The sequence below is a fragment of the Melospiza georgiana genome, chromosome 8 (genome assembly GCF_028018845.1).
Source record: "Melospiza georgiana isolate bMelGeo1 chromosome 8, bMelGeo1.pri, whole genome shotgun sequence".
Taxonomy (NCBI): domain Eukaryota; kingdom Metazoa; phylum Chordata; class Aves; order Passeriformes; family Passerellidae; genus Melospiza; species Melospiza georgiana.
This window is the reverse complement of record NC_080437.1, coordinates 4156688-4183727: the sequence shown is the minus strand read 5'-3', so window position 1 is coordinate 4183727 and position 27040 is coordinate 4156688. Positions and strand designations below refer to the sequence as shown.

Sequence of the window (27040 nt, the reverse complement as noted above, 5' to 3'; positions counted from 1 at the left end):
GAACAAGTTAATAAGCATGTTGCAGTGAAGCAGGGAACTCAATACTGAGATGTACTCCCAGGGCTGAGCAGAAGCAAGCTGCTTTACCTCTCTTTGGTGGTCTGACGTGGTAGGAGACATCATTAATGATCAGTTTGAAGTCATCCAGCAGAAGCAGGTCTATGCCTGTGGAGGAGGCCACACGTGTGCCATCTGTAAGGAAAACACAGATGATGCATTAAGCAGGAGGAACAAAGAACTTAAACATGCTGTGGCTAAGTTGTAACACCATCCCAAGTCCAGCTGTTTGGTTTCTGTTCTTTGTAAATATAATAATGTAAATATTATTTACAGAAAGCCAAAGCATGTATCTCTTAATTTACAGTATTGGACTATGAAAAAATAGTACATCCAAAGTATAAAAGTAGTGTACAAAAATACAGAAAAACATAGAAATCTTTAATAAAAATAGTGAAGTCTTCAGATGAACTTGATCTCTTGATGTGCTTTGCCATATGACCAAAAATCAAAGAGCAGAGTCCCTTAAAGCCAAAACGGAATTTGAGTTTACAAAATAACTTTAAATTCTTAGCTATTTACAATAACAATGTAAATAGTCTTTGTAAAGGATGATACTTTTTGCCAGGACAAGGAAAGGTGAAACACGACTGAGTTGTCATTGCTAAAGCAGGATACTGTTTCCCATGTACATCTTCCACACCCAATTCCTTTATAAATCGATTTGAACCTCCCTGTAGGTTGCACAGCTTGTATCTTTCCTAATAAATAGTAGGGAACTCACCAGAAAACATCTCCATTAGGACTGATTTCTTGGGAGCACTGGCTCCACAATATTCTAACTCTAGGAATAGCATTTCTACATTCTGCTCTTTCAGAAGGTCGGAGAACTCACACTACAGCGAACTTCCACTCCAAAAGCGAAAGGCTGGATGCAGACAGCTGGCAGGCAAGTAAATCAATCAGTTTGTAAACAAGAGTACCTGCTGAGTAGATTGCAACCCGATCAATGCCTCTGTCCTCTGCTCGCAGCTGTTGCAAGAACACCCCGACAGAGTCTGAGATGGGCTTCAGGGTGAACTGGCAGCGCTCGCGCCGCGATGGGAGACTGACAGAAATCACAGGCAGCCCGTTCTGGTACACCACCGTCACTTCTGCAGAGAAACAGCAACAACAACAACACAGGTCATTGTCACAAGGTAACAGATCTGCTCTACTTGCTCCACAGAAGGAGGAGAGAAGGAGAAGAGGCAAGCCTGATTACAATCTGAATATAAACACATTAAACTTGCAGCTTTCTCAAGAGATGTGGCCAAAGAAAAATGGAGGTATAGCAGAGATTCTCACTCCAGTAACTTGGCAGTATTTTTCTGTACTTTGTGAAAGTTACTTACTCTAAACACAGCCACCTTTGTTCTAAAGACAACATGATATCTAAAAGCCATAACATGGCAGCACAGTACGTTTTGGTTAGGTTTTGAGAATAAAAGCATTTTAGACTATGGAAGACAAAACATTTCTGTTTACAGCAGGATTTATAGCTCAGGAGACAAAGGCAGATTGTGTCTATTAGGAAACATCAAGGAAGGACCCGCTTCAAATGTTTATATTCTTGTTTAGTTCTGGTTTCTTCCTCCTTGTCCTGAGGCAAAACATGTAAGAAAGCAGTCAGGAGCATGAGGCTGTAGCAGAACAGCACTCTGAGTTTAGGCTTCAAGGTCATTTAATCTAAAATTCATGGGATCAATATGCTTTGTACTTCGCCAGACAGGCATTACTACTTAGGTGTAGATAAAACAAGATTTTTCCATTTCTTTGGTGCTGCCAAAAGCTTTTCTGAGGGCATTCTTGAGGATTTCTGTAATTCTAAAATCAATGGTAGTGACCGGTATGAGCTGTAGGCTGTTTATTATTTTACTGCCACAACCTGCTCCGTGTACTTTGTGAGATCCATACGTAGAAAAGAGAAGTCAAAAGTTCATATTCCCTAAGCCCTTTACTGAATCACAGTCATAACTGTCCTCAAGTGAGGTAGTTGCTAAGATATAACAGCACACCTCAAAAGGATTTGCTTTTATAGGTGTGTTTCTTATATGAAAACACACAGGGTTTTTTACTGCTTAGAGCATTTCTGTGTCTCAAGGATGGTGCAGTCACACCCACCCACAATTCATCTGCCTCAATATCCCAACCTGTTGTAGCTCTGGTCAACTCCTGTCTCCTTAAACCCACTGAACTCATGCACTGACATGCTAAGTCATTTTAAACAGCTAATATCAAAATCAGCCAGTCAAAAAGTCAACAGAAGTAGAAATAAAGGCAAATAATTTTATTTTAACCAGCAAAGAGAACTATGGGGACAAGTCCTGGGGCAACACATATTTCCAAAAATGGGGGATTGTGGATATTGAGAAAGGATTTACCAAGTGCATTTGTACAAAGCCAGAAGAATTCTCTTCTCATTCTTAACTATCACACACCTTCATGAAATGAATCAAGCATAAAAAAAGCTTTTTCCCTCTTGCAAGGGATTGCTGCCTTCAAGTCCTTAAAGACTAGATGGAAGCAGCCAAGTATGGTCACCTAAAACAACTAAAGCATCCTAAGAGGCCCCAGCATTTGAAAACCTATCAATGCCTGCTCTCAAGACTCAGACATCTGACAGGATTTTAGTAGCTTTAGTGTTTTGAAGTGCAGGCTTCAGAGACAAGAATCAGATATTTACTGGAAAGAAATAAAGCAAAGTGCTAACATATTTGGACTGCCAGACAGAATTTAGAGCTCCTTAGCAGCAGCTGTTATGACACCAGCTATCAGGTTTTCTTTACATTTAAAATGCTACCTGGATCACACAGGCAGTGAGGCAGATTTTTTGCAGAGAAACAGACAGAACAATGTTTGCATTTACACTTTTTCCACATATCCCCATCAATACCACACCACAACCAGAGCTCCAGGACTGCCAGCTCTGGAGGGAAGTGCCTGCCAGGAACAGCCCTGCTGCATTTTAGGAGTCATTAGCATTAGGAGCACAAACAAAGCCTTTCACTGGGATTTCCAGCTTAGGTGAAGTATTAAAGACTAAATTATTTCCCTTCAAAAGACAGGGTCCATAAGCCTGTAAATTAAAGCAGCTGCTTTATGTTTTCCTTGCAAAAACCTTGTAAAAGTAATTTCCTAGCTTAATTCACTGGTGGGGAAAGTCCATGACGGCAGGTTGATCCTCTCACCACCTCCCACACAAGCAATGCTGGTCAGATTTTTACTGCATTGAAGAGGGAAGAGGCAAAGAAAAGAAGGAAATCTGAAGGACACAACAACACAAACCTAACAGACAGCAGCAGGCAGCTCCAGTAGAAGTCATTAACAAGTCCCTGTGGTATGGCTGCCTCACTCTTCTCTCCCACAGCCCTGTGTGTCTTCTGCATCTACTTCACAAGTTACTAAGGGGACAAAGCATTTGGCACCTCTCTAATTACAGTGCTAAGGTTTCAGCTAATCTTCCCCTAGTTAAATTTTAAGCCAGGATTTAAAGGAATGCAACAAGTAAAAGAAATTAATTTTATACAAGTGTGCTGCACTTACATTTACAGTCACCTACAGCCTGGCCAGGAATGCTGCTAAATGAGACTGTGGGGGATTTGAAAAGCTTTACATGCTGTATTAAATGTGGGGTTGCTTTGAGGCATGAGTTCCAACCAAGTGCCACAAAGTTTTGACTCAATCATATGTGCACCAGCAAGACGTCATGGGTATTTTTTTTTAATATTTCTATTTTCACCTAAGATCAACTTGAGCAACAAATGAGGTCAAAATGAACTACAGTATAAGAAAAAAGTGTGGCCAAAGAAATCAGTGTTGAACATTGGCTACTGGTAAAGACAAAGTTATAGGAAGAAATAATGAGAGAATTATTCAAGCACAACATGAGGAAAAGTAAAATCAAATCAGCACAGGCAGATTTCTTCTCAACCTTACACACCCTCTCACTTCTACCTGTTTAAGCTGCCAGGTTTTCATGTAAGCTCTGCAGAGCAGTCATGTTCTCTTTGTCTTGCACACTTGTTATCCTGGCAGGGGAAGCAGGAACCCTTCATTTATTAGCTTTCAGACCTTATTAACAAGCCTTAACAAGGAGAGGATCCACTCCATGCCCAGTCTGTCAGCTCCACTCCCTGTGCACAGCATGCAGATGTTAAGCAGCTGAAAGCTGCTCCTTTCCTCTTTGCATTATGGCACACTGAGAGTTTTACAGTTCCACCAGTGCATCCTTTTGCTTTGTGCTCTGACAACCTTATCAAAAAAGCTTTATGCCTGAGCTGTCCCAGAATTTAAATAAAGGAATAATATTGCCTTGGCTTCAAAGCTTATTTACTGTAGTAAATGATGCTTTTGACTATTGTGGCATGGAGCTGAACGGCACTTTTGTTACATAAATGGACTTTAGGGGGCAGGTAGGGTCAGGCTGAAGGGACCACAGTGATTCTTCTGGTGCCACCATCCTGCTCAAGCAGGGACATCCCAGAGCACATGGCACAGGATTGTGTCCAGATGGTTCTGGAGTACCCCCAGTGAGGGAGACTCCACAGCCTCCCTGGGATATCTGTTCCAGTGCACAGGAGATTTTCCTCATGTTCAGGTAGAATTTCCTGTGCATCAGTTTCTTGGCACCACTGGGCAGAGCCTGGCTCCAGCCTCTGGCAGCTCCCTCCAGGAAGGAGAGCACCCTGAAGGGCAGGGGTCATACAGACCTCACAGCTACATCAGAAAGAAGGCTGGCAAAGAGACTTGGACAGTTGCATGCAATTCCATGTTTCTTTACAAAGCCTGTCCAGTTTGGTAAGGACAGTTCATAGAAAAGCTGCCCGTTGCCTTAATGCTTCCTGACTTTGTTCTCTCTGTCACTTCCTTAGCTCCAAACTGGATTGGTGCTCGGCCAAAGAAGCCTCCACCAGAAAAGGGGGCAGGGAATGAAACGCGAGTTGGGGAAGTCCAAGCGAGGCAGGAACTGGTGTGTACTCACCATCAGAGGGCACTACGGTACTGCAATACACCACTCTCACGCTCTGCCAAGGAGACAGCCGCTGGTGCACCTGGAAAACACGGGGGAAAGGACGAATGTTCAGAGTCGGGCAGGATCCGGCCTCCGCCATCGCCGTGCCCCTCCCCAGTGCCCGCGCCGGGCACTTCCCCCGTCCGCAGGAGCGGCCACAAAGCCGGAGCGCCCGTCAGGAACAGCCTCTTCCCTTCCCATCTGTCACCCCGCAGGGATTCCCCCCGCAGCCAAGTTCACCTCCACACACCTCACTCTGCACACAGGTAGCTGGCAGTCTGGAACAGAACACTCGTGGTTTGCTTTCCCTAATGTGACACGGATTTTTAAAGCCACCCAGTCAAGCAGTTTTAGGGAATCCATTTAGCTGACTACACAGACACACAGTAGAAATCCTTTAAAGGTTACAAAAAGAAGTTTTTTGCATAACCAGGATAGATGTTTAGAGTTGTGGATTAACAGGATCATTCTCTTTGGTTGCTTTCCATGCCAACATGACTTTTCTCATGTCCTTACAGAGAGAAGCTGAACTCAGACACACAGCAATAAACACGCCTGTGCATAGAAGAACAAATTGTTCCAACATAAAAAGCAATAATTGTAATACTGAGCTATAAAAATAAAAAATAACAACAGCCCAACAGGAAGAAAGCACATGCATGGGTTTGCATGTTCTGCAAACTTAGCAAGAGACTCATTTGCCCATGAAAATCTACAAACAGAGTGATTTAAAGTCTATTTTTAACATTATATTACACTGGTTATTTACTAATCCTTCCCCAACACTGAAATTGCAGCTCTGGCACAAAGCAGCCCAACTGCAAACCACAGTAAGGGGGAACACCAGCTCTCACCTGTCCCCGGTGGTTCACATTTCAGTGGCTAGCCTCGGATTTTGCAACAGCTGTTGTCCAATTTGGACATTCCTGCAGTCTGGGATACTTTTTCTTTGCTGAATGCTAAAACACAGCTGCCAAACCTACATTTCTATAAAGGTATCTTACAGGGAGGACTTGTTTTAATAAACTTGTAATGATGTTTGCAAACAAAACCCAGGTTGCTGATTATTTCTCTGCCAAATTGTCCAGACCTCTGTGTTTCATGAGGTTACCTTTGATAACCTACTTTGAATGGCTTTAATTGCTACTTGCCTTGTGCTCTGAAGCCTGATATCCAAACCAAGGATAGTTTCCACTGATCTTTCTCAAAAGCAGGACCTTTGGCCCTGATGGTCACTGCACTGACAGCTCTAGAAATTCACTGTGACATGTGCTGTATTTGTATTTCATTTCTATTCATTTTGACAACAAAAATCAGTCATTTTCAATTTGCCTCCTCTCAACTGCATTTTCAGCTTCCCAGGGTCAAATCAGACAGGAAAATAAGTGGGCACCAAACAGCTGTAACTCAAGTGGGAAGCTGAATGCTTCAGCAAAAGTAATGGTGTAAAAAACATTTGCATGTTGGGAACCAAAGGGTAAATTTGCTTTTTTACAAGTGAAATAACCAAGTCTTCTCGACTCTGACAGCATGTGCTGCTGTTGAGCAATCAGGATTACCCCTCCCATTTGAAAAAACCCAGGTTTTAGACTCAAAACTACCTGAGAAAAACACAGCTACAATCCCACATGCTGTACAAATCCAGCTCTGTTGTCTTGGTATTACTGTTATATTATTAACAAAGTCAGAAGCTTCAAGGATAAGATGTGGTGCCACATGCAAATCAATTTTCAGAACCAATTTTTACCTAAGGAGGGGAATTTCAATCTTTCCAAAAATAGCATCAGATACAAAAACAAGTGGGCAGAATTCACTCAGTGAGACACAAACCCTCCTCAGTCACACAGCACTACCCCAAAGACTGTTTGTAGAAACGTTTTACCTGATCCCACAGCACAGCTAGCACTGACATGAAGTTTTTACTGCTTCACTCTCCCTCTCTACACAACATAATTAATTCATTTTCCAAACACTGCACGGCAGGACTCTGCTTTTCCACCAGATGTGGACAGCAGCCCAAAAACACAGTTCTCAGAACATCCTAAACCCTGCTAAAGCCAGCATTATCCTACTGCAGAACAGCCATGGAGCTGGAAGATGTTATCAGGTAGCACAGGCAAATACTTTGCCTTAAGGCTACGAGTATCTGACAGACACAAGCTCACTCCAGAAGCCTCCTGCCCTGTAGAACAAAACAGGGGAAAGGCAAAACAGGTTGGAAAAACCAGGGCATGTTAGGTGACTCATCAAAAACCCGAGGTGTCCCCAGACTTAACCCCTTGCACAATTCTTGCATCCCAATATGGGCTGAACCCTTCTGTTTGTGAACACTCCCCTCCCCAGCAGTGTACATTTACAGGAGAGGTGCTGCCAGAACCTTTTACAGGAGAGATGCTGTTAAACACTCGTATCTGCCACTCCTGCAGCTCTGAACTGTGCTGCTGGTGCAATTCCTTATCAACAAAAACAGTCTCTACTGGGCAGGAAGGGAAAAAGAGGAACAAATGAGCTCAAAACTGAGCAGAGCCCAAGATGTCATGGTATGTCACCCAAGGTTAGCATGAGCTTACAGAGCCATCCATCATTTCTATTCCTGAAGGGAGACTGTTGTTTTAACATTGAGATGGAGAGAAATGTTTGAACCCATTACCCGATGTCTGCAGCTCAACAGCTTCATGCAGGAAGGTGTCAGAAGGCTGAAGCTGGGGATCAGAGCAGTGCAGGGCACAGAGAGCAACCCCTTTCAAGCTTTACTGACCAGATCTGCTCCTCAGATAAACAGGCAAGAGCCCACCCCCCTTCAGCAACCAAGTGTGCAACAACTGCACCCAAATTTTAGTCCATACAGGCTTGTCCACCCCTCCCAAAATAAGCAATTCTTGGGAGTGTGCAAAGCACCAAGGCAGACCACAAAAGCAAAAAGCTTTAAGCACTAGGATAACTTTCTGGGTCTCACAGGAACACATGCAGGAATTCACATTCCACATCCATCAGATCCTTCATTTCCTGCCTTATCTGCAGTAAGATGCATGCTAAGAGGCTCAGGGTTATGCAGCAGCTGCTCTCCCAAAATGATTAAAGGAGCAAGAGAAAAAAAGTGCCAGTCCTCTACCTAGCACTAATCCTTCCTCCAGGTCTGTATTAGCCAGCCCAAAGGCACAAATAACAGCATCTCCATAGGTCCCAATGTAGCTTTCTCAACACTACCTGGGCGACAAAGTTAATCAAAGCCTTGCTGAAAAAAATCAACCTTTTGGCTACCAGTGAGTGCTCTATGATGGAAAAAGAGGGAGCAGCTCCTGCTCTCCAGGTATGTAATTATCAATGATGGAACACTAACAACTTTAGGAGACTGAGTCTCCAAACACTAATTAAAATCAGAAAAGAGGCTGACCAGGAAAAAAAACCCCACACCCCAAGCATGAAAAAAGGTGAGCATCTGACTCTAGAACCCAAGTAAAACATGCTGCTAACTCATTACCTGGAGTGCCAGTGCAGCAAGAACTGCAGAGCTTCAGTGAAAAACAGAGCATTCTCTGCATAAAAATTTCTTACCACAAGTAAAGCATTGAAGAGACACGTTTGCAAGTGCTTCTGGCACATCTATTTTACAAATTACCAGGGGCCTCCTTTATATGAGGCAGCCTTCAGTCTGATCCACAGCAGCTCACCTTTTCCAACAAGAAACAAATATTTTCCCCTCTATCCCAACTTCTGCTGCATGAAACACTGAATGTCTTTCCTGGCTCTAAAAGTGGTTACACTAAAACCTCCAGGCTGGAATCTGAGTGGTGAAAATTGCTGTGAGCTTCCCCAAGCAGCCCAAGCCACCCACCTCAACCATGCTGAAGGGCTCCATTTATCTGCCTTGAGCTCATTCCTGCTCCTGTACTCTACCTGAGAGATTCTGGTCTCTCTTGAACAGGATGTTGGAATCCTGGAGGCTGAGAATTTCAGACTCCCTGTGCTGACAAACACTGACCCCCAAGAGATAACAGCATTTGACCTGAGGCTGTGGAGAAGACTTCCAAAATTGAATAACAGAACTAAGATTATGAGTGTGTAGTTTGATTAGAAGTGTGTAATATCACACAGTAGAGAACTTGGAGTTTAAAGTTTTAAAATATAGGAATATATATAAGATAATAGTTTTAAAGCAGTAACTAGTCCTTCTTCTTCATGAATTAGAGTAGTATTTTGTAATTAGACAGAAAAGTTCACATTGACAAGACATGAGTGATTAGTTATTAAGCTAAAAGTAAAAATAATTTAAGTGTTATTTCTTAATTAGATAGTTTTTCCTTAAAAGACCTTGTAGAGATAGATACAAAGCCATTTGTGTAACTTGTTAGTGAAATACTGTAGAACTCACAACTTTTAAATAAAAATAATAATATAAATAAAATATAAATATATAAATATAAATATATAAATATACTATAAATAAAAATAATAAACATCTATCTCAATACCATTTCAAATGCTTTCAATCCCAACCAAAAAAAAAAAAAAAAAAAAAAAAAAGACTCAACACAGTACCTTGATCCTAAATTATCAAAGTTCCCTTCTGTCCTCCCCTTTTCCTTCCCCTTCACACCAGCTGTTTGCAAAGTAAAGGAGACTCAGGGCAAAGCCCTGCCCTGACCAGAAACCTGCTGTCTGAGGGATGAGACGTGTGACTTCCCAACACAGCCAGTGGTTTTGCACAGCACATAAGCTCTGCCTGGATTGAAGCACACTGAGCTGTGAGGGATTGACTGGGGCCAGCTGCACAGCCAGCTGCTCCCAAGCTCCTTGGGAACAGGACAGGATAAAAGGATGAAGGCAGGGAGATCAGTCACCACTGCTCACTGGCTTAGCAGACTGGACTAAGGGAAAGTTGATTTACTGCCAATTAAAGCAGATAATATCAAGAAACAGCCTGAAATGAACACTTTGCCCCTAACCCAACCCTTTATCCAGGATCCAACTCTGCCCAGAAACCCCTCAGGCACTGCCCACTGCGATCCCTCATCCCCTGGGCACCCCACAGACTCCTCAGCCCTGTGACACCCCACAGAGACCAGAGACTCTTCAACCCCAGACACCTCTCAGCCTCCTGTGACACCCCACAGATATCAGAGACCCCTCAGCACCATAACACCCCACAGGTATCAGAGACCCCTCAGCCCTGTGACACCCCACAGGTATCAGAGACCCTTCAGCCCTGTGACACCCCACAGGTATCAGAGACCCCTCAGCACCATAACACCCCACAGGTATCAGAGACCCTTCAGCCCTGTGACACCCCACAGGTATCAGAGACCCTCAGCCCTGTGACACCCCACAGATATCAGAGACCCCTCAGCCCCATGACACCCCAGATATCAGAGACCCCCTCAGCCCCATGACACCCCACACAGCCCCCACAGAGACCCCTCCCAGCCTCAGGCCCCCCACCCAGTGACTCTCAAACCAGTCTGTCAATAAAACCTCTGACAAAGGAGCCAGTGTGGGGCTCTGAGCACTCACAGGACCTTGCCAGCCCACAGCAGTCCCTCACTGAGGGCTCTGAGGGCAGCAGGTGATCAGGGGAAGATGGCGGCGCCTCATGAGGGACCCGCCTGCTGCCAGTGCCAACCTCAGCTAATTCCTGCTAATTCCTCCTCAGCGTCCTCCCTGCCCTCCTCAGACACCTCCAAAGGGACCAAAACAGGCCTGTCTGCCACTGGAGATGTCTGCCTGCACCTCTCACCCCCTTCTTTTCTTTCTGAGGTGCCTGGACACCATTGCCCAACTTCCAGGATCTCTCTTTGAGAGACAAATATTAAAAAAAAAATCTCCATCTTCCTTTGAAATTGAGCCCAACTTTACCAGGAATTTTCAGCCCTCTATGGAAGATGTTCTCCAGCTTCTCGCTGTGGTCTCTGGATACATTCACACAGCCAATACATCTGTGTAGTATTTCCCAGAAGAAATAGTCTGGGCTGCTGTTCGGGAGCCTGGGATGTGACAGAACAGCCCCTGTTCCTACAAGGGTACAGCTCCTACTTCATCCATGCAAACTCCCTCTGGATACATTCACACAGCCAATACATCTGTGTAGAATTTCCCAGAAGAAATACCTTGGGCTGCTGTTTGGTAGCCTGGGATGTGATAGAACAGCCCCTGCTCCCAGAAGGGTACAGCTCCCACTGCATCCATGCAAACCCCCAGGAATCTGGCTGGAGAGGGAATGCCCCTATACCCAAGAGCTGTGCCCTGGCAGTGACAGCAACAAGACAAACACTTCTGAGCACAATTTCCTCTAAGTCCAAACTGCTGCCTTTTTCAACTGTCTCCCAGGACCCAAACAACACTTGTCTGATTAAATCCCACTGGCTTGAGCTGATTCCTCTCTCTCTCTCTTTGACAGCACGCCCTTGCTCCATCCCACTCAAGAGGTCAGATTTTGCACCAAAAAGAACATTTTGCGCCCACTGCCCCCACAGGGCAGCGCTTCATGCGGATGAAGGTCAAGCAAACAAGAACCCGTCTGAACTGCAGTGCTTTTCTTCGTGGATTTTTTTCTTCTGTGTTTTAAAATCAGGCTGCAGACAGACACACAAAAAAGGGCAATGCCAGCAAGATGTGGGAAGTGTTATTCCTTATATTTGGAAGCACTTTGTATGACCTACGCGTTAGCAAACGATCTTCATTTGCCTCAGCTTTCGTTCCTGCCTGAATTTTCTCTTCTTCCAGCATTAGTACAAAACTCTAGCACATCTGCTAGGAAGGGAACATAAACAGGAGGTGAGCTATAAATACTCCTTTCTCATCCTGCTTCCTTTGCCCATCTGCCTAAAAAGAAGCAGGTAATCCACAGTGTCCAGGAAGAGGAGGGGGAAGGAGGAAAGAGATTAATTCTCTGCAGAAAAGGGAAAAAGCAGGGATGAAGTAACTGTTCCTCATCCTTCATTGTGCCTTTCTCCCAGGCATTATTGCTGCTCTGGAGACACTGAACTGAGGAGTTGCAGCAGGAACTGTTGTTGAGCAGGAACATCGCTGCATTTGAAGGGTGTGATTGAGCCTCTGGGAGACAAGAGAAGGAAGAGGAGGTAATAAATGGGAAAAAAGTTGAGCTGACATCTTAAGCCCATCAGCCAGGCAGAATCCATTGCTTTGAACAGGTGCTTCCCTTGCCACCATCCACACCACTACTCCCTTACCTAAAAACCAAATCAAAACCCGAAACCTTCTCTCAGTCTATATTCTTAATTGTATTGCAAGTGCCAACAATTTACAGAGAAATACCCAATTCCTAACTTAAGGCAGGGTACATCAGACACTCACACTCCCTCTTTCACCCAACCTTCACACAGAACTTCCTGCCTCTGGCAGACAACACAAAACGGGGCTGGAACTTCTCCCTGACCGTTTGTGATGCCAGATCACAGTTTCACCATGAAAATATTTTTGCTTTAGTGGAGCAGGATGGTTTGGATTCCACATCTTTAACACAATCCTCATGGTTACTGGGGAAAAAAAAAAAAAAAACCTGAGAATTTTAATTCCTTTGAATCCTGAAGGCTTGAAACATAGAACTCAAACAAAACACTAGGATGCATTTAAACTTGTCAGCTTTGAAACCTGAGAGCTAAACTCCTTTCCCTAATTTCCAGATTCATCACTTGAATCTTACTGAAAAGGTTTCTAACTCTCTTCTCAAAATTAAGGGGGCTGTCAACCACTGTTTAAAAAAAGGTTTGAAGAACTCAGTGAGTTCTGAGCTCACTAATTTCAGGGATTTTTGTCTCTCTCAGCCACCCACAGCTGAAAACTGCATAACCAAGAGAGAAGGCATCAGATGGATTCCCCTCAGCCATTTCCCCAGGGCAACTCAGCTGTTATTTTGTTGTTTGCTTTCTCGTGATTTTTTTTCCTCTAGCACTTACCAACCCCATTAGGTAACTCCTTTAGCCTCAGTTAGAACCAGTTTCAAACAAGAGCTCTTGCCCCTCTTCTCCCAGTGGAAAAAGAGTTTCCCGGTGAGGAGGAACCAGCGCCTCCCTGACATTCCTGCACTCCCAGCACAAAGAATGAAACAATGAGCAGAGTTACAGAGTGAGACTCCCACAAGTGCAAGGGAATTCCTTCTGCCTGTGTGTGCTGGGGAGCAGCCAACTCCCACTGGTTTTCCAGGGAAATAAACTCAGAAAGGAGGGAACCTCGCTGGTGGAAAGGCACAGCAGGCTCGTGCAGGCTTTGGAGTCAGAGCCAGCACATGCACAGCTTGGGAGGATCTGCACAGCCTCAGATATGGAGAGGTGCAACATCCTGCAAGCCACAGCACATCCCACTGCTCTGGGGGAGTCCTGCACCATCAGCTCCCTGCAGGAAAGCACAACACAAAACAATCTCATCTCTCTGGCTAACTTCACACCTGGGTTTGGTCCAAAAGGTGGTGGAACAGAAAGGTAAGTACTCTGAGACAGCAAGAGGCTGTACCCACAAAGGCACATCCAGGCAGTCCACAAAAAGTGGTTCCTTCTCTGGGATTATGAGCCTTACAGGGTGAGCCTAGAGGCCAAACTCACTTTAGGATTGAATCCTTTATGAGGCACTTAGCAGGGAACTTCAAGAGTGTTGCCCAGAAGTGCCAGAAAAGCTTTATAGATATTCTGATTCTCACAAGTTCAGTCCCTAAGCAAAAACCTAAGTTTGGCTACAAATACCTGCAGCCAATTCACACTGGCCAGGAAGAAATACCAAAGTGTAGGATGTTCAACTTGGCATTCTTCCCTGCCTTCTATAATCAGTTTGCAGCAGTTTACCACCAGGTGAGATTAGTACAGTAAAAATCAATCCTTCTGCTACACACATCTTCCCACACACATCTCATGAAGCCCTGGAAGAATCCTCCAGTTGATTAAGGGTAAATGCCTGACATTCTCCCCCTGGATATGCTGCTTGCTATAAGGATTGTTACTGTGCAATTCTGGCTTCTAAACCCCTTATGTTCCCTGGCAAGACTAGAGCAACAGAAGGAAAGGAAAAAAAATTCCAATAAAAATATATGAATGTTTAAAGCCATTAAAGAACTCCATTTCATTGTGCTACCAGACCACAGCTCAAGGATACTTACACACAAACTTAATATCCCCATATGTTAATGTTTAATGTCCTTTGGTTAACGATGCACTTTTACTTATTTTGCAGGACTGCCCTCCTCCTGTGCCCTGGGAGAGGAGATGGTGCAATGCTCACCTCCTGTGTGCCATCGGTACGTGCCTGGAGAGGCAGCTTGGCACAAGTTAAAGCAGGAGTGAAAGGCAGTGCTCTGCAGAGGCAGATCACACCAACATCGTGCAGGAAGAACACAAACACGTTAATTGTCAACCTGATGCTTAACTAGTGTGCTCAATTCAGACCCCAAGGTTTCCCAGTTCAGCTGTTCCCTGCTCATCTCACCTGGTCTGTTTGGGAGAGGGGGAGGTCACAGAGTCACAGAATCCTGGAATGGTTTGGGTGGGAAGGGACCTTAAAGATCATCTTGTTACAGCCTCTCTTCCCATGGGCAGTGACACCTTCCACTTTCCCAGGTTGCTCCAAGCCCTGCCCAACCTGGCCTTGGACACCTCCAGGGATCCAGGGGCAGCCACATCTTCTTTGGGCACTCTGTGCCAGAGCCTCCCCACCCTCCCAGGGATGAATTTCTTCCCAATATTGCCTCTAACCCTGCCCTCTGGCAGTTTAAAGCCATTCCCCCCATAAATAGTCTCTCTTTCTGTAGGTTCCCTTCACATACTGGAAAGCCACAATTAGGTTACCCCAAAGCCTTTCTTCCCCAGGCTGAACAATCCCAATTCTCCCAGCCTTTCCTCACAGCAGAGGTGCTCCATCTCCCTAACCATAAAAAAGTAGGGTTAACCCCTTCTGTACAGCACAGGCAGCACCCACAGGCTATCCTGCAGCATGCATTCTGTGCATGGTTTCAGAAACACAAACTTGCTCCTCTGGAGGAGGAAAAGCTTTTATCACCTGTGGGACTGCTCCTCAGACTGGAACACTCCCTGCCTCATCACTGGTCATAACCAGGAGGCCCAGAGATCAAAAGGTTTTTATTTAATTGACCATTGATTAAGGGAATGACTGCAACAGCATCTCCTAATAGCTCAGAGCTATTCATCTGAGCATCTCCTGCACGACACTGCTGTGCTGCAAATCTGAATGGAATTAGGCTCAGATGCAGGGAAGCACAAAGGAGGCACGGACAGATAAACTTTGAGGAAAGCTGTAAACTGAAATCAATCCCTTCATCTAGGAGCCAGTGCACCCTCAAAGCTCAGTCACACCCATCACTCCTCCAGGCTGAGCCTGTGGGGATCAGAGGCTGGATGCCCTCGGGAAGGGCTGCTCCCCTGCAGGTGCCACCTTCAGCACCCATCCACCCTGTCCCCTCCCACACCTCCCTCCTCTGTCCTGGCAAAACCAGACAAAACAGGGTTTATGGACACACACTGTGCACAAACGCACCTCTAGTATATATAATGATTAAGTCCAGGCATCCAAGTTAAAATCACTAAAGAATCTTTAAGAAAAACAGACCTATGACTTCCCCTAACTTATCAAGTTAATCACTGCCAGGATGTGCGATAAACCAGGATTACCCAAACATTTCTTTCTACCTCTTCATTTAAAAATACTGTTTTCTATAAATTTTCTGTCCCCCAGATCACAAGGCTTCTTTTAGTAGGATTTTAATTGAAATTTTTCAAATTGTTTCAGCTCAAGTATTTTCACTTTGTTTTAAATGCACAGAACATATAATATACTGGGTTTACACCTCTACCTACAATTTTTTCCCCATGGAAGCTGTTGCAGCTCCATCCAAAGAATAAAAGATAAGGAGGATCCAACACCAAACAAATCCATTTTCAACAGCCAGTCCCAACAATTGATTTGAACTACTTGCCCAATTATAACCTGCCAACCACACATGAGAGATGCACATGTTGCACAGGGTTTGCAGTTCACACTTCTTTCCTATATGAAGGCTGAGGATTAACTCATATTAAGGGAGATTGAGAAGCCTTGGAAATGAACCATTGGAAAAAAATTACTAGGAAAATGAACATTTTTCTAGTTATTAAGGCCATTTAAGAATGAACAGACCTGGGAAAAGAGATTATCCTGAGGGAGAGGGATTTGGAATGGAAGGTAACAGGAGATCTTTGGCTTGATCACTTCCTTAAAGCTTTTCCAAATCAATTAAACTGGGTTTAATATACTGTGATAGGTGTTCAGTGGTCTAGAAGAAGGCAATTTACAATTTGGCTCTGAGTTATACAAGCTGCCAGAGACACCTTTACAGTTTGTATTTTCATTGACAGTCTCAGTTCGTTAATGAGAATTGAACCATTCTTCTCTGGAAAATTAAATATACACACAAAACAGAGCAAAAAAAGCCTCTGTGGAGAAGCCTTGAAGCGACAGGCATCGAGGTAAGGACTTCAAAACATAATCCAAAACATATGCTCTCCATCCAAGAGGGGAGGCTGGCTCAGCTCACACAGAATCAGACTCTCTCCATACCTTCTTTCCAAGAACCTTTTTAATGCTTTCTCACTGCACTGAACAGCCCTGGGAAGCAGGACTTCTCCCTTGATCCAATGCTAATTATGACTTAAAGCTCTTTCAACTGTAAATCCCAGGCTTCTGCTCCTCCATGGCAATAGCTTTAAGAGGCCAGAGACAATCACAGAATCCCAGACCAGCTTGGGTTGGAAGGAGCTTTAAAGCTCATCTCATTCCAACTCCCTGCCATGGGCAGGGACACCTTCCACAGACCAGGCTGCTCCAAGCTCCATCCAGACTGGGCTTGGACACTTCCAGGGACAACCATAACTTTTCTGGGCAATTTGTAAAGGCCTTCCCACCCTCACAGGGAAGAATTTCTTCCCAACATCCCATCTAACCCTGCCTTCTGGCACTTTGAACCAACTCCCTCTTGTCCTGTTACTATCTGCCCATACAAAAGCCCCTCTCTCTCTCTCCTTTGTTTTTAAAATTATTTTGGCTCTTTTGGGTGAACAAACAATGAGGAGAGCACATTTCCCCAGCTGACTTGCTGGTAGGACTCTGCCTGGTTTTCTAAGCCTGTGAAATCTGCTGGGGTCACAGCTCTGCAGTCTGATAAAAAATCATCCCCAAAATCAGCATCAGCAACTCGGAAGGTCCAGACATAAAGGAAGAGAGATTCAGGGCTGGGCCTCCATTACAATCTGTTTCCTTCATCCCTCCCTGATTACACTGCTTTGCTGATGGGTGGTGGGATCCAAATAATTTGTAAGTGAGCCACAACCAGCTGCCACAGCTGCTGGTCACAATTCCTTCCAATGAGCTCTGCTGAAAGCTTGCACAGCAAACACTCACATAAGACATCGAAAGCACATCCCTCTTTCACAGGGGTTTTTTGTTCTTTTGTTTTGTTTTGTTTTTAGTGTAGGACAAAGCTTATTGCTCAAATCAGACAGAAAGCAACAAGGTGATGAGTTCAGACATGAGGCCCAGGCATTTCCAAGCAGACTTTATCCTTTTGGGGGGCAGGAGGCCCAATGGGCTCTGGAACTGCCTCAGAGAGCTGAAACCTTGCGTGCTTTCCCAGCACAGCACTGAAAACGCATTAGCCCTTGAGAAAGCATTAAGAGAAGCACTAAAATAGCTGGCTGGGAGGAGTGTAAGTGGCTGTCCAGACAAATACTAGGAGAATCCATAAAGAGCTCTGGAGGCAAAAAAAATCCTCAGTGAGAAAGCAGACCACTGCTGCAGACACGCAAACCAGGAACACTTACAGCAAGTTCAGACTAAATAACAAAGATTACTCATTTTTTAAGGGGAACAGTCACAATGGAAACTAAAAACATGCACAAGGCACAGCTGGGAAAGCAGCAGCCAAATGAGCACAGAGCAGGGAAACAGGAGAACACAGGTCACAGCCTTGCTAGAGCGCTGCAGGACACTGCACCAGCTGCAATCAGATTTGCTCAGGAGTGCAGGAACTCAGCAAATCGACTCAGGCAGAGCACATCCCACATGGACTGCCTACAGACAAGCACCATTTCTGCAGTGACATTCCCAATGACCCTGTGCCATCACCAATGAGGAGGCTGTACAGCAAACAACCCCCTCCCCAAATTTGATCTTTCACACAGCAGGCACAGGGTACTTAAGTGTTTTCAAGCCAGTTTGTAAAGGCCAAAGTCTCCTCTCTACACTGTGTTCCTGTAATTTAAGGATATCACTGCAAACTTGGGAAAAGAATTCAGGCCAAGTTACAACTGCAAGAGTTTGAATACAGCCTGGAAATCACACCTGAATGGTGGGTGACTGGCACACCCTTCTCCTCTGGGGATAAATTTCTTTTCCACATTAGGAATCCAGAAAGATTAATTCCAATATGCCTGCAGGCAAGAGGAGCAGAATTAATTTAAGTTCACCTGAGGTTTTTTTCTGGCATTGAAGGGTTCTCAGCAGGCAAATGCTAACAAGGTGTTTATGAAATTATGCTGTAGCAAGGGGAAGCTCTGGCCTGTCCCAGCCTTTCTGAACAAGGTCATCACCAAGTTGTCACAAGCCCCTACCAGAAGCGAGGGGCTGGGCCACCAAACGCCTCAAAACCACAGTATTTCAATTTTTTAACAGTAACAAAGAGAGACATGAACAGTTTCACAGTCTAGAACAGAGTCTGTGTGGTCCTCAGCTTGGAAACATTTGTGAGACCTGTTCTATTTCTCAGCTCTTATTTGTTATTAATATATACAGTATGTTTAACAACACAGCAGCCAGTCTGACAGACTAACAGCCACAGTAAATAAGTCAGATCAGCAGTAACTGCTGTTCTCACCTTTTGTAGATAGGGAAGATGGATTTAAATCCAGTAAAACATTAAGTGTCATGAATTTGACACCGTGACTCTCTGGATTACCAAAACCTCCACCCTCCAGAGCACTGAAAAATGCAGGAGCATCATCTCCCAGACCACCAAGCAACCAGCACTCCTTTGGCTTTGCAGGCTGGTGAGAAACGCGTTGGCAAGTTTGCAGGAGAGCGTGGGGCAGCTCAGGGGATGACGTCTGGCAGAGGAACTTTCTCATGTACATTTATTATTAATTAATATCAAATCCTTTTTTTGAATTCTGCATCTTCCAGACAGAAAGTCCTGCCTAAGCAAGATTAAATACCTGGTTTCTCAAAAAAAAAAAAAGCAGTTTCTAGCAAAGTATCTTGTAAAAGTCACTCCTCTCACCCAAGTGTTGGGTCCATCATTTCCCTGAACTGAGAGGCAGCTCCTCTGATGTTCAAAACCCCCAACACCCTGCAGAAATGCCAGCAGGAAACAGGAGCACTCTTGTCCCTGCTGGCTGAATGCCATGGGTGTGCAAAGCCAGCTCCACCTCACACCTCACCCCTCGATGATCTCCATTAAGGGCTCATCAAGGCTACCAAGCCACAAAGCCCTGCAGTTTTTAGAGCCACCTTATACCCTCCTGGGCACCAGGAGGTTACAGAAAGGGGCTGTAAAACTTCCCCCTACTCCCCTTTATCAGCCCTGCACAGAACCTCTGACACATCTCAGGTGCAGGAGGTGGTGGCTGGGTAAGAAAAACCAGGACTTCTGGACCTTGCATAAATGGAATTTACCAAGATAAATAGAAATAAAGCCTGCACAGTCCCAAATAGATTTCATTAAGCTTTCCCCACACTATTTACAGCCCAGCAAGAGGCTTAAAAATGCTCATTCTGATCTAGCTAGAGCTCTAGCTCATGCAAGGGTCAGGCTCACCTTAATGGGGAGACAGGAACTTCTTTTGGCGCCCCAAACCTTCCCAGAACTGCATTTCAATGCAAACTCTCCTTGCTTCCCTCCTCTTCCCACAAGCCAGGATTTCTTTGATTCTCAGTCTAATTAGGAGATAATTTTAACTCTGACACTGGTTTGATTGCGCTGGTGCTTAACGACACTATTAGGCAAATCATTGCTGACATGTGGCACCTTTCCCACCTGACAGAGACACGCTCAGTGGGGAGGATGGGGGGACTCCAGAGAAACAACCTCTGCCAATCCTTATATTTAACAGACTACAGCTGTTAAAGCACTGCCTGGGCCACCATCTCCACTTTATCATGGACAATAGGGGCAAGACAAGCAGCTGTAGCTGCAGTCCAACCTGCCTGCATCTCACATCCAAGGACACCTGAGAAAGACAAGGGGCCAGCTGGATCCTGGAACCACTACTGAGGAACCTGAGCAGCACAGCAGCTGCAGCAGCCAAGCTAACGACCAACCAATCTTCTGTACCTCAACACCAACAGTGCAGGACCCTTCCTGCTCCATTTCTGCAGCTCTGAGACTGCCTGTGGCACATTCTGGCAAAGGGCACTGGAGCCCATCAGCTCCAACTTGGAAATGCTGCTTTCCAAGCTTTCTGTTCCAGGAGAAAACTCAGCAGGTTCAGGCACTGGCTGCTGCCTGAGAGAGGCTCCTGTGCCTCACTCAGGTCCATTTAGAGCAGACTACTTGTAATGAACACTAAGTTAGAACAAGGAGCTTTCCAAAAACCACACACAGATGGCTAAGTTCTATGAAGGGCTTGTGATTCCTTCAAGGATCCCAACTGAAATACACAAGCAAACAGTAAGACATCATTTAACAACTCAGTGTGCCTAAATTGATTTTTAGGGCATCAGTGAGTCAGTAACTTTACTGAGCCAGGTTCAAACAGCTGCTTTCTCCTTCTAGGAAAGCCTTCTGTCCCACACACACGACTTTGCATGGAGGAACCATTCTGCAAGGCTGTGACACCAGAGCCTCCTGCAGCAGCAGCCACAGCTGCTGAGCTTGCCAGCTACCCCTGCCCAGCAGCTGCTCCATCCCCTCCACACCCCATCTCTGGAGCACCAAGTTCTTGTGCTCTGCTGGAGGGAGGATGAAAGGCAGGTCCAGATCACACAGCAGTGATTTACAGTCACAATCAGGGGCTTTCTGCAGTCCAGCCCCAACACATCTGCAAACAGCGCTTCTGTCTTCTGAAGTTTCTTGTTAACAGCAGACTGTGTTAATTGTCTACACCAGTTCCCTCAAGGAGACAAGTGCTGAGCTGCCTTTGTCTGCTCCTTGGGAGCAGCAGGAAAAGGTTGAGGTAATAGAGGAGGCTTTAGGTGGTTGGCAGTGTTTGCTCCTCACAGAAAGTACATTTCACATGTCCTTTGGGTGACTGGCACCTCTGCATCTCCTCTCCATGTGCTACAGCACCTGGGAGCAAGTGGAGTCTGAGACCAAGCAAAGATGTTCCAGATTGCTCAAAACAGATCTCACATGATAGAAATGGCTCAAGCACTATCACAGTGAATACTTCTTATGCTATTTTACCACATTACAGGGGAAAACCCCTCCAAGGTCTCCTGCACATCAATCCTGGGAATCCATTTCTCCTGCTATTCACCACGGTAGCTGAGTTTACAGTCCCTGGCCATGGAGAAGCAGCCAACCTGGGACAGCTGGACAACAAAACAGAATTTCAGATGGGCTTTTAAAGGTCTCCTTTACTGACCTGATCTTAAACAGCACAGACTGCCAGTGCTTTGCTGCTCACTGCAGCAGCTCTTTTCCCTTAATGTGCCAAGAAAAGTCACTGGTGCTTCACAGGGGACATGAGAGAGATCATCTCCATGAAGTCACCAGGGCCACCTCAGGAGGGACCACCACAGCGAGGGACAGCTCTAGCAACAGGAGAGGGCACACAGAGTCAGCTGGTTGGTTTCAGAGTGCTGCTGACAGCATCTATGATTTATGTCATTACAACAACATTTCTGAAGCCATCAGCTGATAGCAGCTTACCAGCTATCAACAGCAGCAAGATGGAGAGCAAATCCATGAGTTACCAATGGCACTACCCAGAGAATCTGTGAATATTCATGCCACTAAAGCACAAATGAATTTTTAATTTTTTTTCTTACTATGAAAGAAAAATTAGCTTCAAGTAACCCCAAAGGTTTACAAATGTTAGTACACCAAAACAACAAACCCAAAGGTGACCAAGAGAACTGTTTCACTCCATTTTTCTGGACCAGTGCATTTGTACTTCTGCTTTTCTCTCCTTAAGGAGACCACCTCCAGTTCACTGTATGGAGCAAGCAACTCCACATTGATGCCTCAGGTTTAGCTTTTATATTGTTCACATTCTGTGCTGTGCCCATTAAGGGATGGTGAGCTCTCTGCACAGAGCAGGGAGACAAAACAATTCCTTCTCTAGCTGGGGACCAAGGACAACTGATCCAAATCTCAGGCCCAAGAGCACAAACACCGTGGGCTGGAGAGAAAAACAAGGATGGGACTGCATGGGCTAAAGCTGGAATTGGAAAATGAACTGCAAGATGCAAATAGAGCAGAACTTATAAAAGTGAGAGCGCTCGTGCATTTTGTGCCCATTTTGGTTCACCTTGGGTGCAGCCCTGGCTGGGCTCTTGTGCTGCCCAAGGTGGATCCATGGAGGAGATCCTGTTAATAAATCCCTGCTTTATTCTTTAGCTCTGTCTGGCCTCTGTTCTAGGGCAGCCTTCTCAAGGCATCACCACAGTGGAGTACAAGTCACACACACACAACACAAGGAAACAGCTGACACATATTTCAGACTGAAGTTCTCCACAACTTTTTCTCCTTTTTTTTTTTTTTTTTTTTTGTTTAAACCCACCTTGGAAACAACCAGCAAAGGCTCCAGTAGGAACTTAGCCAACTTTTATAACCCACGTGTTATGCACACCTGACACACAGGTGTCCACAGCTGGAGCCACACTGCCAACACGGACAACAAGCACACCAGTGATGCACATGAAACGTGGGTAACTGAACTTTCAGATCAGCAACCCATGTTTGCCCCAAATAAAACAGTGACAAGCACTGTCAAAGCACCCACGTGTGTCTGCTGGGCACAGGCAGCACAGTGGAAGGGGGTCAGCTCCCTGCAGGCACTAAAAGTCAAAATGTAATGAGCAAGCCTGTCTTGAACTGACTAAAAGAGCAGAGTCATCTGGATTTATTAAGAATATTTCTTCAGGGCAATCCTAAAATGCAATGGGGGCATGCTTGGGCAATGCCACAGACCAGGCAAGCTCTCAGGTTGCACCTGCAGCTGTTTCCTCAGCTGTCATCAGCCAACTGGAATTTCTCACCCACACCAGAGACTGCCCTTGCCCTGCTGGCCAGGTCCCCCACCACACTCCTGACCTCAGCATCTTCAAAACACAGCTCATGGCACCACATACAGCACATCCCTGCTAACAGCAGCACATCAGGCACTCCTCCATCCTCCTCCATCAGCATCTTTCCAAAGAAAAATAAAGAAGCTAAATCTTGCTCTTTATAACTGCAAAAGAGTTACAGGATCAAGTGAAAAGTTGTGTCAAAGTCTTCCAGTTTGGGCTTAAAACCTGAGTGAAGCATGCCTCTGCTAGTGACCAGCTTAAAGAATAACACATTTAAGAGCTGCATAGGGGAAACAAACTGCATTCCTGGGAGAGAAAGAAGAAATGGCTCAGCTGTAGTTCTCAGGAGCAAACTCACAGGTTCTCAGGAAACTCAGAAACAGATTCACACCACCACATTTGGCAGCAGAAAGTGAATACAAGAGATGAGGATCACAACTGAATGCCAAATGGAATTTTCAGTTACTAAATCCCAGGTGCAGACTTGTAACCTGTTTCTGTATGACCCTGAGATACTCACTTGACCCTCAGCACACCTCATGTCTCAGGATTTCTTAATGCACCACAAAAGGTGTCAGCCCCATGCCCTTACCCAGAGCACATGTGCAGCAATGGGACCCAGAGCCCATCCTCTGGGAGCAGGCAATGGGGCACAAGGGAGCCTTCAGCATTCCTCTTCCACATTTAGGGAAAACCTCCCTTTCCCAGTTATTTCATTCATACTGCATTCTCCCTCTTCCCAGATACCAGCTGTATTTTAACATTTTACAACTGCAAGTCAAATTTGCCAGGGGAAGGAGAGCAATGCCTGCTCCCACTGTCCCAGGTTTGCACTGTGCTGTCACCAGCCCAGTGCATCTGACCCCACTACTGAGCTCTGTGTGCTCCTCACAGGTTTCCCTAACATCCCCCCTTTCCAGGTATCCTTGTTCCCTGCCATTTCATCACTCCTTGCTCTTTATCACAATCTAGGGAAACTTCCACAGCCATTTCCTTACAGCACCAAGGCCAGGAAAAACATTTTACTGAACTGTGCAACCTTCAGCAGCTTCTTGGCTCACAGCTCACAAGGAAAGTTATCACTGGCTCATACAAAAATCTCTAATGCAGTTAAAGTATTTCTGGCAGAGAAACAATAAAAAAGCAAAGTGTTTCAAATGCCTGGCTAAATTTGCTACAATAGATGAGAAAAGGGCTTTCTAAGCAAGTTTATCCATGAGATCACCTCTCCGTGGTGTACAGCAACAGCTTGATTAATCACAAAACTATTTGCAAGGACTTGCCAAAAAGAGAGGAATAACAGAACAGACCCTGCAGAACAGCTCCCCAGCACAGGCAACACACACACTCCTCATCTTCTGCATGAGGAGCTGCTCAAGACTGAACTCTGAATTGAAAACCGTTTTCTTTTCTATTTAAAGGAACTAATGATGCAGACTGGCTGTGTCCTTTCTCAAGTGCTTGCTGCCTTATTCACTAGAGCCCTCTGTTTGCACAGCACTTAAACATTGATTCAGTTCTTTCTAGTGGAAGATTTCATGTAGAAAAGCACCAAAAGAGGTAATTCAGGTACACAGTGAGTGATTTACCCACACACCTCCACACAGGCAGCATTCTTCCTCCAGTCAATAAACTTTATTCCTCCTTGGGAAGGATTTGACACAGACATCAAGCACAAATAGATCAAAACACACTCTCAGCTCCAAATCACTGTTTTAATTTCTGTTGTGACCCCTGCAAAAGAGGCTTCCCTTTTATACTGAGGGTGAGTTCCCAGTGCTACCAGCTCTTGCTGGATTCCCCCAAACTCCTCATATCCCCCTCAGCCCCACTGTCAGGACACCCATCTCAGTCAAACCTTCCAATATCTCAGTTCTACTGCCAAAAAGCAGAGTCTATAACTTCTGGTATTCAACAGCCTTAAAGTATCAAAGTGTAGATGAGTCATCAGGGCAAGATTAAAAGGAACTGGGTTTTTTAATATTGCCAGTAAAGGGGAAAAAAAAAAAAAAGTGGTTTGTGGAAGAGACAACTTAAGAGTCTTCAAATATGAGTCTCTCTTGGTGAGCTCTGCCCTCAGATGGATGGTGTCAGTTTGATGCATCAGTGCACGAGAGATCAATGCAATCCTAAACTTTGTGTCTTCAAGAAGTTATTTTCCAAATCTGCCTGGGAATTGTTTAAGCATTACACAGGCTGAAAAAAGAATAAATCAAGCCTAACTATTGGAAACACAAGTAATTCATCTGGCAAGCTGAGAACAGAGACAACAGACCATGAATAATTCAGGAGGGGTAAGATCCAAAATATTCCTTTTGGTCTATTACCTGCAGCCTGAAGTGGTGATAAAATACTTGATTAAATTGGAGAGCAAAAGCTGTTCAGCACAATTACTGGATAAATAATTCAGAGCAATTTTTCTGTTAAATATTTGGAATCCCCCTGCCAGCCTGCATTCCACCCAAGGACACGAGGGGAGGGTTTCTACAGGAACTCATGGCCTTTCTGAGGCAAAACTCTCAGAGGGTGAAGGATGAGCAGCTCAAATCACTTTGCAAGCTAATTCTTTAGGTGTAGCTTCAGACATTTGTTGAGAAAAACCTCAAAAATTCTACTTGTGGAAGTAGGATTTGAGGTGCTGCTTTAGGAAAGCATCCTCCTCCTCCTCCCTCCCTGCCCTGTTTTAGCTGCGGAATAAAATCAGAGCTAAGGGAACAGATCTCACAGACCATTGAAGCTGCATTTGCCCACTCACTTCACCTCACCACTGAGCCATGCAGCCCTTCCAGGGAGCACAACAGAGCTGCCACCTGAGAATGCCAAGGTAAAGCACTTAAACAGGTATGATCTCTGTTATTTCCATGCAATTTGTTTCACAGAGTGATTGGGCACTGAGTTCTCTAAGCAACTTGAAATTCTGGGGGAAAAAAATACTCTTAATTGTCATTTGCACTCTAAGGGAGGGATTTCTCAGCACCCAGAGGGGAAAAGAGCAAACCTTGGGCAAGGAAAGGCAGAACCTGGTGAGGGGATCAGCAGGTGAGCCCTGTCCCGATGTGATCATGGCATTATCAAGGCTTTGGGGATTTTCCCTGAAAGCCCTGAACCTGTGAGGAACATCACAGCAACCCTCAGCCTGCATTTGGGAAAGGGAGGGGAATATGGCCACCGAAGCTAATTTTGGCTCTGACAAAAAGTAGCTTTCACATTATTATTATTATTTCTTCAACCCATCTTTTCCCCCAGCCCCAATACTTGGGATATATCTGGAAAAAGGAAAAAAAAAAAATCCAACCCACACAAGCTCAGGGACCTTCAAAGGCATGAATGGCCATGGTAAAAAGGAAAACACCTTTCAGCGTGAAAAGCACAGGAGGGGAAAAAGCTCCAGTGTAGGAGTTCAGGGGCAGCAATTGATGCTGGGAACAAGGAGAGTTCTCAGAGATTAAAAAATAAAAAACTCAAGAGCAGAAAGGTAAGTTCTATCTACTTTTCACTAAAGAAAAAGCAAATGTTACTGAATTTAATCAAGCCTCCTTCCCCATTCTTTCTAGCTGGGTTTAGCAATAGCACAACAAGAACCAGTCTGGGGAAGTGTGACTTCAAATCCACGCCATTTCAAGAACACTGAGCTTCAGTAAGTCAAGCCACCAGGCAGGAAAACTCATTAGGAACAGTCAGCTTTAAATGCATTCACCATTTCTACTTTATTTTCCTGAAATGCCACTCATATCCAGCAATAGGGTTTCCCTGCACTGAGGAACATCC

The 27040-nt window shown here is 45.0% G+C and overlaps 1 protein-coding gene across 1 annotated transcript in view; it reads right to left on the bottom strand.

Moving 5' to 3' along the window:
* MCU (mitochondrial calcium uniporter) overlaps positions 1-27040 on the bottom strand; it is an 86138-nt gene that overhangs the window by 7630 nt on the left and 51468 nt on the right. Inside the window, exons 2-4 of the mRNA XM_058028839.1 lie at positions 5021-5090; positions 981-1151; positions 88-192 (exon numbers count right to left, since the gene is read on the bottom strand). Coding sequence (XP_057884822.1) covers positions 88-192; positions 981-1151; positions 5021-5090 — 346 coding nt within the window. The remainder of the gene's footprint in view (positions 1-87; positions 193-980; positions 1152-5020; positions 5091-27040) is intronic.